This window comes from Nothoprocta perdicaria, unplaced genomic scaffold, assembly GCF_003342845.1.
Source record: "Nothoprocta perdicaria isolate Ctin4 unplaced genomic scaffold, notPer1 scaffold_46, whole genome shotgun sequence".
Lineage (NCBI taxonomy): Eukaryota > Metazoa > Chordata > Aves > Tinamiformes > Tinamidae > Nothoprocta > Nothoprocta perdicaria.
Genome location: NW_020455710.1, coordinates 2,476,503 through 2,489,394, shown reverse-complemented (window position 1 = coordinate 2,489,394; position 12,892 = coordinate 2,476,503). Strand labels below are relative to the sequence as shown.

The following is a 12,892-nucleotide window of genomic DNA, read 5'->3' as shown; positions in this document are numbered from 1 at the left end:
GAGAAGCTTTTAACCTGAGAAGCTTCAGATATGTCAAATTGACAGTTGGTGTGTACTGTTGTTTAGAAACATTAAGAACACATGCAATCAAGATCATCTTTTTTTGTGGCCATACATTTACATGGGAAATGCAGACTTGGGTCCAGCAAAGTATCTTCCACCCCCATAAGAGCCGATCACAAAACTGTGTTTCTTTTGTTTGTTTTCCCCTTCCCCAGAATCAAGTTAATACACACAAAGGCTAGAACCTGCTAACCTCTGCGAGCTTGCCTCTCAACCCCTACACTCACAACTGACATGGATAACACAACACCCTGCCATATCATTTTCAGCTAATTATCACAGAAGATCTTTAGCAGCCCTTTAAAAGCATTGCTGAGCTTCCTAATTTCTTTAAAACCCCACTATATGCAACCAAAAAGAGCTCTCTGGTCCATGGTCTCTTCCAACAAGCCTGTTTAAGAACCAAGACAGGCTGCTTATTTATAAAAGCCTAGAACTGACCCTCATTTAATGGGAGCAGCTGGCCACAAGAACATTCAGTACAAGTCATAGTGGAATTATCTTGATGCTGCATCTTGGGTCCTGAGGCCCGCAGGAGTACATTACTTTGTCTTACACAGCCCCTGAAAGAGTCACTGGCTAACAGACCATTTCCAGAAGCCTTTTCTCCAAAAACATTTTCTTTGCTTACCTACTTCTCCGAAGAACCCGGATCCTCCGGTCAAAGCTACTAGATATGTTCTGCACATGCAGATTCTCAGAGAAGCAGGTCTCCACTCCCCAGAAAATATGATAGGCAGGAGCAGGCTCTTACCAGAATACTCAGCCCACATGCTACTTGTCTGATCGGGAGCTGCTCCTGGGAAAAAGGGCAGGTGGAAGCAGGCTGAACTCCCACGTGATCCCTCTCTGGGAGTAGGAAGCCTCTTGCACATTACACTGTGCACGTGCTGATGTCTGCTAGCTCAGCAAGGAAAGGCTGCAGTATCTGTCCCTCTCCTGCCATTGGAGTAACCAACTCTTGCAGCTGGAAGGACTGGGCACCACCAATTGGAAAAAAAAAGGCAAAGTAGTTGCAGCAATTCAGCTGTGAAAGTTTTCATGAGTGTGAAAGCATGGCTTTTTCCTCACCCCTAGTTTGTTCACAAGCATGAACCTTACAGCATAAGCTTTCATCTGGATTAAATGTTCTCAGTGCTTTTAAACACAAACTTTATCACGGTATTACGTTAAGTTTTAAAAACCTACACATCTTCATCAGTCTGCTCTCTCACGTGCTCTTGCTCAGACAGGCTGGAAGCGTCGTCATCCGTTTGCTCACCGGAGTGATAGAGCATCAGTGCATGTGTCTTATGAGTTATGGTAACAGTGCAGGGCCCCTGAGCCCACGGTTCACCATCCACCTGCATTGGCATCTTTGAACTCTTCAAGATCAGCTAGTATTAAACAGAAAAACACAGAAAATCACAGCAACTCAAAGCAGCTCTGAAGATATCTCTTACATCTATAATGTACAGATGCTGCAAGGTTTCAGCCTCACCAGGGAGTAGCTTGGTATATAATTAGCAGGACTTACAGGCCACAGCAACAGAGGTTTGTAAACTATGACATAATTTAACTCTACCAACCAGCAGGAACAACCAGCTCCACCCTAAATTGAAATTTTAGAAAAAAAGAGACTCGACCAGACAGTTGAGCACTTGAAGTTGTATCCTGTGTACTGAAAAAAGTACAGGGAAATGCATTTATAAATACCACTTACCCTTACTGTATGTGCCTGCCCTAGACGAACAGGATTTGCCAGCTTCACCTGTATCTGGGCACAGTGAAAAGAACCATAAACTCCAACAACTTCCAGCAGTCCATCATCATGCCTATGAATTAAGAGATACTTTTAAGTGATGCTCATCAGTTCCTAAACACCAGTTCAAACTTTACAGTCCTTTATCACTATTATTAAGGTCTGCTTAGCCTGATGCACTGCATACCTTGCCAAGGGATAAGGTTCATCACCCATTCCTTCCCAGAGTCTGCAGCCACCTCCCCAGTATCCAATATTCAGGACAATGATGCCTTCCAAGTTGGGCAACTCGATTCTCTCGCCATCCAACTCTAGCTTTAAAAGACACAGAACACAAGTTAGCTACTGCGGATGAAATTCAGTTCTTCAGCATATGGTTATCACCTTTATGAATTTACTAGGGCTCCAATAAAGTCAACAGCGGAAAATACACCTCTCAGCAAAACTACTGACATAACAACGGAACATCTTTAACAATTAAAAAAAAAATTGTTAAATATCAGTATTTGAACTCAGAGACCTGAATCAAAGATACAAAAAAAATCAGGGATCACTGGTAGAGTGCAGTGGCAGGAATTCCATGCAGCTGCAAGTAGCCAACATCAAAAACCCTTCAGCAGGTCCATCCAGAGCCATCCTCCACACAGGCATTACATTGTAGATGTGTAACGCAAAGCTCTTTCCCCTTCCTTTCACTGGAAAAGCTTTTACATCCCCCTGGTTGTCCAGAAAATAAACGGGCAAGCTAAAAAACTTACCTCAACCTTCTTGTTGAGATCTTTACATTCTTGTACTAAGCAGTCTTTGGTTCCATAGAAAAAGTAAACAGCCTATATATTAAAAAAAAAACAATAAAAAAAACACACCATAAAATACTATTAGGAAAAATACAGTACCATGAGACTAGTTAAAATATTCATGTAGAGTTATGGTTCTGTGAGCCTTATGTAAAATTCATGCATAACAGAATATCTGCATATCTTTCAAGTTCTCTTAATGAGCTAAGCTACAAGTCCCTTAAGAACCTTGTTTTCACTTTTAAAATGCAATGAGCAATGTCCCTAAGCTAACCCATTTAGTTTCAAAGTAAACAAGAAGCTCTAAACAAAAATTAAACAAGCAAGAGCGTAGACATAAACAAGCTAACAAACAGAGGCAAGACAAAATGCTTAGGAATAGACTGGAAACATATTTAAATCATGAAATCCTCCCCCCAAGAGCAATGAGTTCAAACTTCTCTAAAACGGGATGAAAAGATGCTGTGAAATAAAGAAATGTATCACCCCGTCATATCAGAGCACATATTCCACATCAAAATTTAGGACTAATAACAGGGAGGGAAGAAAGGAGTGGGGGGAGGCAGTATAAAGTTTGGTCAACAAAGCTGCTGTGCAGAAGAAACAGATCACTGAAGACATATTTCCTTTCAAAATAACACAGCCCTTGACAAAACAGAATAAACACTTAAAATCCAAACACAACAATTCAGATGGATCTCTAAGACTTATTTGAAAGACCTTCTAGCATGCTATGCTGGCAAAAAAAAACCCCATGCAGATTATTTTAATAAAAGCTGCAAGTCAAACAGCAAACCCACCTTATTAATAATTCTGCTGGAAAACAGAGAGGGAGTCTTCTCCCGATGCGCATGGAAATTTAAAGCCATAAGAGCATCAGGTCCTATAGAAAAGTAGTTGTTCATTGTGAACACCTGTCAGACAGAAGTTTTAGTTAAGATCGTATTGAATTTCATATTATTAGAATTTCAGAATGTAAGGCGTTATTAGAAGTAGGTAAACAGAAGGGTAAGTACATCCACACAGATATTCCAAAACCCCAACATTTTAACTTCCAACCATACCTTTGGTTTCCTTAAATTGTAGTATCCTTTATTTGTTACTTGAACCTTCCATCTGAAAAACAAAAGCTATTATTCAGACACATGACAGATAACGTTCTCACATCTAGTGTGTAGTTAAGGTTCTCATACCTATACTGAAGTCAGAAGGTTCAGATTTAGTTAGCTATAAGAATTAAATGTTGTAAAGCAGCTAGAAGATGACTTATTTTGGACATAACTTATTACATAGGTCTCTAGCCAAGCAGTACCCGTGCTTCTTTAGACATGCTGCTGGGTATCAAAAGATCTATAATAACATTCAGTTCTATAGAATGTATCTTTCCACCATTACTTGCCTGTCCAGTTTGATTCCATCTGCTTCCATGACATTTCGTAAGATCTGTTCTACAGGGACTTCTCCAGCATAACCTGCACCCCAGCCCAGTGTATTAGACAGATCGTTGCCTGTTCCCAGAGGTAAGATTGCAACTTGGGGAATAAAGCGTTCCTGCCCCTGAGACACAGAAACACCAGATATTAGCTCCTTTTTCAGGAAAAGGGAAAAATAATGCATAAAATGTTCTGAAGATTGCTCTTGTTGTACAAAGAACAACTTTAAGTATATACTTAAAGTCTGGAGCTTTTATATTTTTCCTGAACTGCAAGTTCATATCAAAACAGCTTCCCCTCCTCCCCACCAATATGACTGCAATGCATAGATTAATTTTCTCTAGCTTTATTCATTGCCATGATCAATAAATGCAGGTAAGAGAGCAGGGCTCAGGATCTGAGCAGTGACAAAATTCACTTCTCCACAAGAGACATTCAGAGTTAAACCCAGTACCTTTATCTTCATCTCATCGATGGCATCCAGGACCCAGCCCACTGTGCCATCGCCTCCACAGACGAGGACCCTGACAGCATTGCAGGGCAGCAAGGTACAAAGCTGGAGTGCTTTAGCAGGTGCTATTTTGCTTAGATCAAAAACCTAGAATTGAGGAAAATGAGTAGTCTAAGGTCAAAGAACATGACTCGGGAATTGCCTCACAGACAAGTTACTTCCAGTTGATTCTGATGGAAATCTGCTTCCTTTGTTTTGCTTGATTTATCAAGGATAAGTTCTAAAAAAAGTCTGTATCTAGTAACATTACAGTGAATTTTCTAAAAACGAATAACCTTGGTCTTTAAGTATTCAGAATATGAAAATATTTTTTCCTTATAGCTCTACAGGGATGCCTCTAAAACACATACATGCTGATTTCTATCAGTCTCCAATACAAGGCTCTATTTTCAACTTCAAAGGAAGAATACTAAGGTATATCCAGGAAATCCAAGGAACAACAACATCCTGTGCCATCCTAGCAGAGCTGAAGAAACCATACAAAGCCCCAACTGTAAATACTGCTGATAGTAGCTTTCTAACATAATTACCTGAACAGGGTTCAGTAGAATTTTAAATTCTCCTAGTAAGGTTTCACCCATGTTGTTTCCACTACGAGTATTAGCCAGCACGATTATTGGCATCCAGTGTTTCCTGCAGTAAGGTACTATCTGCCAAAAGATAACAACTCAGTCACATAAACACTGCAAGAGAGAAAACGCTTAAATCAGAAACAATAATTAGCAAAACAATAAATAGCAAAAACAAAACCAGATACTTCTGACACAACAACCGAGAGGACAGGCTTAACATTCATTTCAACTAGTAGCATTCAAAGCTGAAGATTTCTCTTTCTACAGTACCCAGGAAAGCAGATCCTATGTTACAAAGTGGCATAATAGCACAAAATATTAAATATCTACTTGAACAGCTGCTGTGTTTTTTTCCATGGATTGTTTTGCTAGCTATTTGATGCATTTTCAACAGTAATTTTTGGAAAGCACCCTGACAGATTACCATTTTAAGCCTAAATCAATTTAGCCTTAGAAATCCAAACGACAAAACATCATAAACACGCGAGGCAGCAGACAGATACCTTTTCATAATCTGTTCTTTTGTCTTTACGCATCTGATTGATAGCGGATAAGTAGTATGGTGGGATAATTAAGTCTCTGAATTCCCCAAAAGTGCACTCCTCGTTCTTCAGAGAGGTCTGCATGCATTCGTCGTGCACAGTTTGCTGACACCACACGCATCTGGAGGAAAAAAAAAAGCAAGAAACAAAGACCTCAAACAACTGTCTCGCTATACCAAGCATCTATTTTGTATGGAGTAACTTTCTGGAAAGTACTTACAGTTACCTGAGCCATGATGACAGTATTTTCAGCATGTTAACAATATAATAAATAACAAAAAAAACTTTTAGAGAGCCCCGTGTTGGCTATAGGCAACCGTAAGGACAAGATCACGTTCTTCCAGTCTAATAATTGCATTTAAATTATATAAAGAGCAATTCAAAGTTTTAAATTATGTCTTTGTTCTTAAATTGCAAATAACTGTTGCTATAAATATCCCTTCATACAGCCTAAGTGTAGCCTAAGTACAAACCCTGCTACACTGAAAAGCCATATGAGCAGCACAACTTCTACCCACTCTAAAAAAGGAGCTACGATAGTAGAATCACGTTCAATTACTTAACTTTTTTGCAATTAATAGGCTTTGTTGATAGTTTTCCTTTTGCGATGGATGACGCCGTTTTTCAGCCTGGAAAGCCGACAGGCTCCGGAGCCCCACGCAAGGCGCAGGGCTCCCAACACCCAACCGCTCAGCCGGGCGCTGGAAAAGGGCCCAGAGCAGGAGAAAACACTGCAACCCCCCCGCCCCACCACACCAGCTCCCCCGCCATCCTCCGCGGAGCGTTAATCCGCGCTTCCCCCCCGCAAAGCCCCGGCTTAAGCGGCTGCGGCGGCTATTTGCGCAGCCCGCGCGCGCACCTGTAGTCGCAGAGCTTGGGCTGCGTGCCGCACTGCTGGCCGCACGCGCGGCAGTGGCTGCAGAGCGGCACGTTGCCGCGGATCCAGTGGTGGCCCCTGGCGCGGCCCACGGCCTCCTTGCAGGGGAAGCGGCGCTCGGCGCGCTTGAGGCAGCCCTCGCCGGCGCGGCGGCCGCAGCAGCGGCAGAAGGCGCCGCGCAGCACGGGCTGCGCGCACACGCAGCAGTACGAGGGCTGCCCGAAGAGGTCCGTGTAGCGCCAGTCGTGCTTGCTGCCGCGGAAGATGTCGCGGATGAGCAGCTGCCGCCGCGAGCGCTGCGCGCTGCACCACAGCGTCACCAGCACGGGCAGCAGCACGGAGCAGAGCGTGCCCAGCGCCAGGCGCCAGTCGGCGCCGCCCCACGGCCCCTCCATGGCCCCCCGGCCCTAGCGCGGGCCGCGGCCGGCCGCCCCGCCGCCCTCCGCGGGCCGCGGGGCAGCGCGCGGCGCCGCCGCCTCCCCGCCCGCCGCCATGCGGCTGCCGAGCGGCGGAAGCGGAAGCGGCGGTCGCTAGGAGACGGGCGGGGGCGCGGCCCGCGCGACGAGCGGCGCCGTTTGTGGGAGAAGGAGCGATGGAGGCGGCGCGGGGAGCGCAGGGCTCGCGAACAAACAAACAAACAGACAAACAAATACACAAATAAATAAATAATCAGTCAGACAATCACACAGGCCAGCCGCAGGTCGTCCTGTTTGTAACGCGTTTGAAGCGCGTCATTAACGTTCCTGCCCCTGAACCCCCGCTTGGAGATGGCGCCGTTCTCGGCGCTTAGCGGCCCTTCGTGCCCCGGTCACGCTCAGCAACGGGCACCCGCCGTCCAGAAACCACAGCAGTCATTTACCCCGGGCGTCGCTTGCCCGGCTGAAGGCAGCGAAACGCGCCCGTTCTCGCAGCCCCCAGGGCGCAGCCCGCGGCGGGAAGAGCCGCCCCGCGCCGCAGGGAGCGGAGCTATCCCGGGAATGGGAGAGCGCGGGCGGCCCGCGCGGGGAAGGGGGGTAGCGCGGGGCCGCCCGCCGGCGGGCTCGCACGGGAGCCAGGAGCCGCGCTCCGAGGGAAGCCCGCGGGGAAGCAGGCACCATGGAGAAGCTGCTCGTGTTGGGCTCCATCCTGCTCCTCCTGACCGCTTCTGCAGGTAGGAGTCTCTATAAAACAAACCTGCTTGCGCATGTAGAGCTGCAAGGAGTGGTAATGGTTTTCCTTTTTTCTCTCTCTCTCTCTTTTTTTTTTTTTTTTTTTTTTTTTTTTTATGTCTTTGCATTTCACTTTTAACATCTGGCTATATAAAGAATTAAATATGCTGCAGGAATTCCATTATTTGATGTTTAACCATCACGCTATTGCATTAGATATTACACTACACCTTAGTCAGTTATTGCCAAATAGAAGTGTCTTGTTTTACGAGTGTACAATTTTGATACCGTTTCTACCAAGAGCTCACAAGCTAAAGAGTTGATGCAATCTGTCCATTGCAACAAAAGTCTATCTTAAAAAGCAAAGTAACACTGAAAAGAGTAAAAAAAGAGTTAATAATGTCAGTGGTTAAATGGTGCTGTCATATTTTCTCATTTTAGACAGCACCATTAATGCTGGGGTTTGCTTCATCCTGACAGAACCAGACTATAGAAAGTGCAAGTATAAAAATGGTTTAAAATTCTGCTTTTATCTCCTGGACTGCAATATCCCCTGGGAAGGGCTGTAATGAAAGAACACTTTGTACATAGACAGAAATCAGGTTTGGAGACCTTTTGTTTTATATCTGAAAGATAAAACACTAACTTTTGGGGTACTTTCATATTTAATCTCTGCTTTTCCTTTAGACACTTCACCAATTCTGAATGAAAAGGAAGCCAAGCAGATCCTGAGAACTCGTCGTGAAGACAGACAAAGAAAAGCTGGTTTCCCTGATGAGCCAATGAGGGTGATTTATGCTATTTATTTTGAAAGCAAATTAAGTTAAAAAGTTTCATTTGTGCTTAATATTATATTTTTATAAATGTAACTCCAAGCAGCAAGTGCAATTATTTACAAATATCACCCTTTTAAGCAGTTGAGTTCTTCTGTGGAATATTTTTAAACTTTTCAATTACCTAGCAGTAATTGAAGAATGAATTGCCCTGGAAATGTATGCTTGCAGAATATGGCATTATTTATCATCTAGAGGTATCACAGCTCAAAAATGCATATTAAATTATTGAGAAGAAAGTGCCTTTTCATTTGTAGAAATGTGGAGTTCATCGGGTTGTTCCTGAAAAAAATTAAAATAACAGGAAATAGTCTTTTGCTTGCAGTACATTCTGCACTCAAGGCAGAAAGGAGATGCAGGTGTCAGTGGTCAGTGTGGAGATTGAGGTACTTCTCAACCAGCTTTTAAAATCACTTCTTTCATTCACCTTTTATGAATGCTGCAGACAGGGTGGTTTGCTATGATGTAGCACAAAGTTTTTGTTGCTAACATAATGCAGCAACATTGTTTTTGCATTTAGTATTTGTATTTATGGATTCCTAAAAACCTCAAAACAACAAAAGAAAAAGCAAATGAACTTAGGAGCCTTCTCTTTTCCTTGCTTTGACAAGATGTAACATAAATTCTGTGCTTCTCAAGAGCTACTTAAAGTATTTTAAAATTACTGTGCATTTCTTTCCAAAATAAATAAACTGTGCTAAAATTACATGGCTCTAAAGAGGCTAAAACCACAGAAGCCAGAAAACACACAATAGATGGTGCAAGTGTGCTGGACGTAAGGGGCTCAGCTTAGCAAGGTGCTGAGAACTTATGAATGTCAAAGACATTAAGGGCGCTGTGCACCCCGCAGGGTTGGACCCCACGCGTGCCAGGCTTGTGGAGGCAGCTCGTGGTCTGCCCTTTCCAATGGTATGTATAGGAGCCAAAATGATCCGCCTGGCAGCCGTGGAGGCTGGCCATACACCGCGGCTGATGGACACATCCTCCTTTGTCAGCTTTGGCTACAACAAATCAAAGCTGGCACAGGAATATTAGGCTGGGTTCGTCAACAACCTTGTACAATTAAGACTGTAAAACACAGCCCAAAAGCAGCAGGCACAAACTTCACTGCTAACCACAACACTCAGGATAAGGTTGGTTTCCAAGCTGTTGTTAAATGAGCCTTGTAAAGTGTTTGCAAATTAGCTATACAGTATCCATGGTTATATTCAGTATACCACGAAGAATATACCACTGTGATTATAGCATACATTTATATAGAAATAAAACAGTAATGAAGCTGGATTGAATTAAATCCTGTACTATGGGAAGTTACATGCATGGAGGTGGGGAATAAAAGGAGCTGTGGCTATAGAGTAATTTGATTCCTGATCTCCTCTGCTCTGTCCTGGCTACTTTCCATTCCACTAAGATGATTAGCAAATACTTTGTTGTGACTCTTCTGAGATTACAATACACACACACATATTTTATATATATATATATATATATGAGACAAAACTGGCTTTCTGCAGGAAACCCCAAACTTGTTCTTGTTTTTTTTTTTTTTCCCATTAAATTTCAAGGTTTTCAGTAGAAAAAGAACTGTCTTCTGATAAAAATCTGTTCCCTAAGTATAACATGGAGATTTTCCCTTCCAAATAAAGGGCCATGGCTGCTGTATCCCTGTGCACAGTCCTGCCACAGGCACAAGGAGAAAAACTGATTTTGTATGGATTCTTTGTAGCAAGATGAAACTAATGCTGGGATGAACCCAACTCTATTCATCTATTTTAAGCAAAAGCTGTTTGAACTAGGCCAGACCACGCTGAGCTGGAGAATTTAATTTGTAATTCTATGTGACACTGTTTGATTTCTACAGTGCAGTTCAATCAAAAAGCCTATTCAGCTACAGACAACAAGATGATCTATCTTTTATAATTTTAAAAAAAGTTACTCACATTATCAACATATTTTAATCTTATTTTGACCAAGACCCTGCTTTTTGTCATGTGCCATCATCTCTATCACACAGTGCTATTTTCTTCAGATTCACAACGAAGTTGCCATGAGGGGTTTGGGCCAAGTCCCCTTGGGCTGTGAGGAAGAGGGAGCTCAGTGAGAGCAGGACACACATCCAGGTCACTCAAAGCGTAACACAGGTTCCTCGGGCAGGATGGTTAACTCCCATTCTGTGAAAGATAAAATGAGAAAATTAAGCATTTATGCATCCCTACAGCATCCGAGGAGACTGTTTTACTACCTGGGGATTCTCAGTCTCCTTCAGGGATGAACAGAAATGAAGGCTAACTTGATTGTTGGTGTCATTCCTTAAATATTGCATAGGCAAACTGACTGGCAGCCCCAGTCATTTTCAGGGATAAATTCAGTCCTCCTATAGAAACTATAGCATTGTACTAGCTCACTGGGCTGACATGAGACTCAAATGTTTACTTAATTAAATTATGTTTTCTTTTCTTTAAATAGGAGCACATGCTTTACCTCCAGCGCCTGGAGCAGAGATCAGAAGAACAATTCCTGGAGCACTGGTTAAATCCACATTGCCTTCCACACTGCAACAGGGATTTAGTCCATCCAATCTAATGGATTTACCTGCCTTGTAAGTGCTATCTCGTATATTTTTACAGTACACATTTCTTCCTTCCTAATAAAAGATAGAGCCACAATTTATTTTAAAACGAAAACATAAAATTCCTAAACTCAGCCCTACAAAGTAAGCTGGCAGTTTTCAAAAAATCCTCCAGCTGAGAAACAGTGGAAGGCTGGCAGGGTCCTGCTATTGTGAAGAATTAATGTTACAGAAGTTCTTACATTTATTTGAAGACCTTTGTGTACAAATAATATAGTCAATGTATTTATGTATTTTTTTTTTTTCCTGCAGATGTCTTCGTGTGCATTTAAGAGGATATGTGCTTTGTGTTTTGGTGGACAAGATTATTCCTGCACTGGCCGTGTGTTGAACCTCTTTGGAATACAGTGTAATTCTAGTGATTTAGGAAAGCTTTCAACCATACATGTCTAGCTATGTTATACACTACCTTATATTTTCTACCTGTAGAGAAAATACTGCTTGCATGCATGAATAAAAAAATTAAAAAATCACAGGTTTCCCCCAAAATCTGAGCTATGAGTAAGAATTTATCACCGAGTAGTGATTCCAAAAGCATTAGAATATGTTTTTAAGGATAAAGCTTTAGACTATTTGAGGCAAAAGAGCATGAAGGGAAGGATGGTAGAAAATTGGACAATATAAATATGAAGGTTTTGGTGGGTCTTGCATTGTTGTTAGCATTTGTAAATTGCAATAGAATTATTTATAGACAGACCATAGTAACTTTCAGAGTCCACCACTGCAGTCGCTCTAAGAACCTGATGAGAAATAGAGAAATAAAAAACAATTTTATGGAGATATACAGGGTAGCTGCTGCAGTAACAGCCTTTGGTAGGCTGAAATAGATCAACAGTCTATTTCTTTCCAGTAATACAATATTTTCTTTCCAGTAAGAGCTTTCCTAGATGCCTCCAAGGAAATAATTTAAATCTCAAAGCATCAAAGGTTTACCTTCCACTACTCTCAAGATGAAATCACAGATTAAATCTGGGAGTGTAAAAAAACGTAATCAGGCTGCTATTGTGTGCTTCATTCATAATGCTCTTTACCATATAGATCTCCATTTGCATATCTCCATTGAAGTTAACATCATTAAAGGAAATGCTGGCTCTGGTCTCTCAGCAGAAAAACAATTAATGCCATTCTTAATTATTCCTAGTTTCAGCCAGTGGAAGTGGGTTTAGGTACTTTACTGAAATAATGGAGCTCTCATGCGGCTACACTCACACAAGCAGGGAAACGCAGTGGCTTTTAGGTCTGCCACACTGACACTGAGCTAATCCGGATGCAAACACAGGGAGTAGAGGCTGTTTATTCTTTTTCAGGTTGCTTTTCCACATTAGGAAGGTATCACCAGTACCTTCAAAGAAAGGTTATGAATTATTATCCTGAGATTGAAAGGAGTAAAACAAGAACACAAAGCTGAAGTACTTACAGGGCCTTGTTTTATGCTCTCTCCAATTTTTAAGGGGAAAAAGCAGGATTGTGTGAATATTTGTGTAAGGCTGATTCATCTAGTCAAAAGACTGAAGAGCCAACCCATGTTTGCACTCAGATTCAAATAAAAAAATCACCAATCTTTTTAGAATTCCAACACTTACGCTTCTTTACAAAAGTAAACTGGATCACAACACTCTTGTTTTATGGTGGAATTGATCATTGAAGTACCTCCTTCTCCACTGAGATGAAAAAAATAGCATATGCTATATAGGAAAGTTTGAAACAAAGAATAAGGGGAGAAAGTATAAAGAAAAGAGGACAGAA

The 12,892-nt window shown here is 42.2% G+C and overlaps 2 protein-coding genes across 2 annotated transcripts; one reads left to right on the top strand and one right to left on the bottom strand.

Annotated features, from left to right (window-relative positions):
* Positions 1–239: 239 nt before the first annotated feature.
* DGKE (diacylglycerol kinase epsilon) lies at positions 240–6,931 on the bottom strand. Its single transcript, XM_026046852.1, has 11 exons — positions 6,519–6,931; positions 5,621–5,780; positions 5,076–5,195; positions 4,489–4,632; positions 4,001–4,158; positions 3,666–3,717; positions 3,402–3,515; positions 2,563–2,634; positions 1,992–2,119; positions 1,766–1,877; positions 240–1,439 (listed from the first exon to the last, which is right to left on the bottom strand). Exons 1-11 carry the CDS (start codon positions 6,929–6,931, stop codon positions 1,248–1,250), a joined length of 1,665 nt encoding a protein of 554 aa, XP_025902637.1. The 3' UTR covers positions 240–1,247.
* A 678-nt stretch (positions 6,932–7,609) lies between these two features.
* Positions 7,610–11,834, top strand: CUNH17orf67 (chromosome unknown C17orf67 homolog). The gene is made up of 4 exons (XM_026046808.1): positions 7,610–7,686; positions 8,372–8,472; positions 10,984–11,116; positions 11,399–11,834. Exons 1-3 carry the CDS (start codon positions 7,632–7,634, stop codon positions 11,098–11,100), a joined length of 273 nt encoding a protein of 90 aa, XP_025902593.1. The 5' UTR covers positions 7,610–7,631; the 3' UTR covers positions 11,101–11,116; positions 11,399–11,834.
* Positions 11,835–12,892: the final 1,058 nt, after the last annotated feature.

Bases quoted from the DNA above. Each gene is read 5' to 3' on its own strand.
- CUNH17orf67 (XM_026046808.1), top strand. From the start codon at position 7,632: ATGGAGAAGCTGCTCGTGTTGGGCTCCATCCTGCTCCTCCTGACCGCT. The intron at 7,687-8,371 runs GTAGGAGTCTCT...CTTTTCCTTTAG, and splicing joins CCTCCTGACCGCTTCTGCAG to ACACTTCACCAATTCTGAAT. The intron at 8,473-10,983 runs GTGATTTATGCT...TTCTTTAAATAG, and splicing joins TCCCTGATGAGCCAATGAGG to GAGCACATGCTTTACCTCCA.
- DGKE (XM_026046852.1), bottom strand. From the start codon at position 6,931: ATGGAGGGGCCGTGGGGCGGCGCCGACTGGCGCCTGGCGCTGGGCACG. The intron at 2,635-3,401 runs GTGGGTTTGCTG...TTTAATATATAG, and splicing joins CCAGCAGAATTATTAATAAG to GCTGTTTACTTTTTCTATGG. The intron at 1,440-1,765 runs GTAAGTGGTATT...GTTTAATACTAG, and splicing joins GGCAGGCACATACAGTAAGG to CTGATCTTGAAGAGTTCAAA.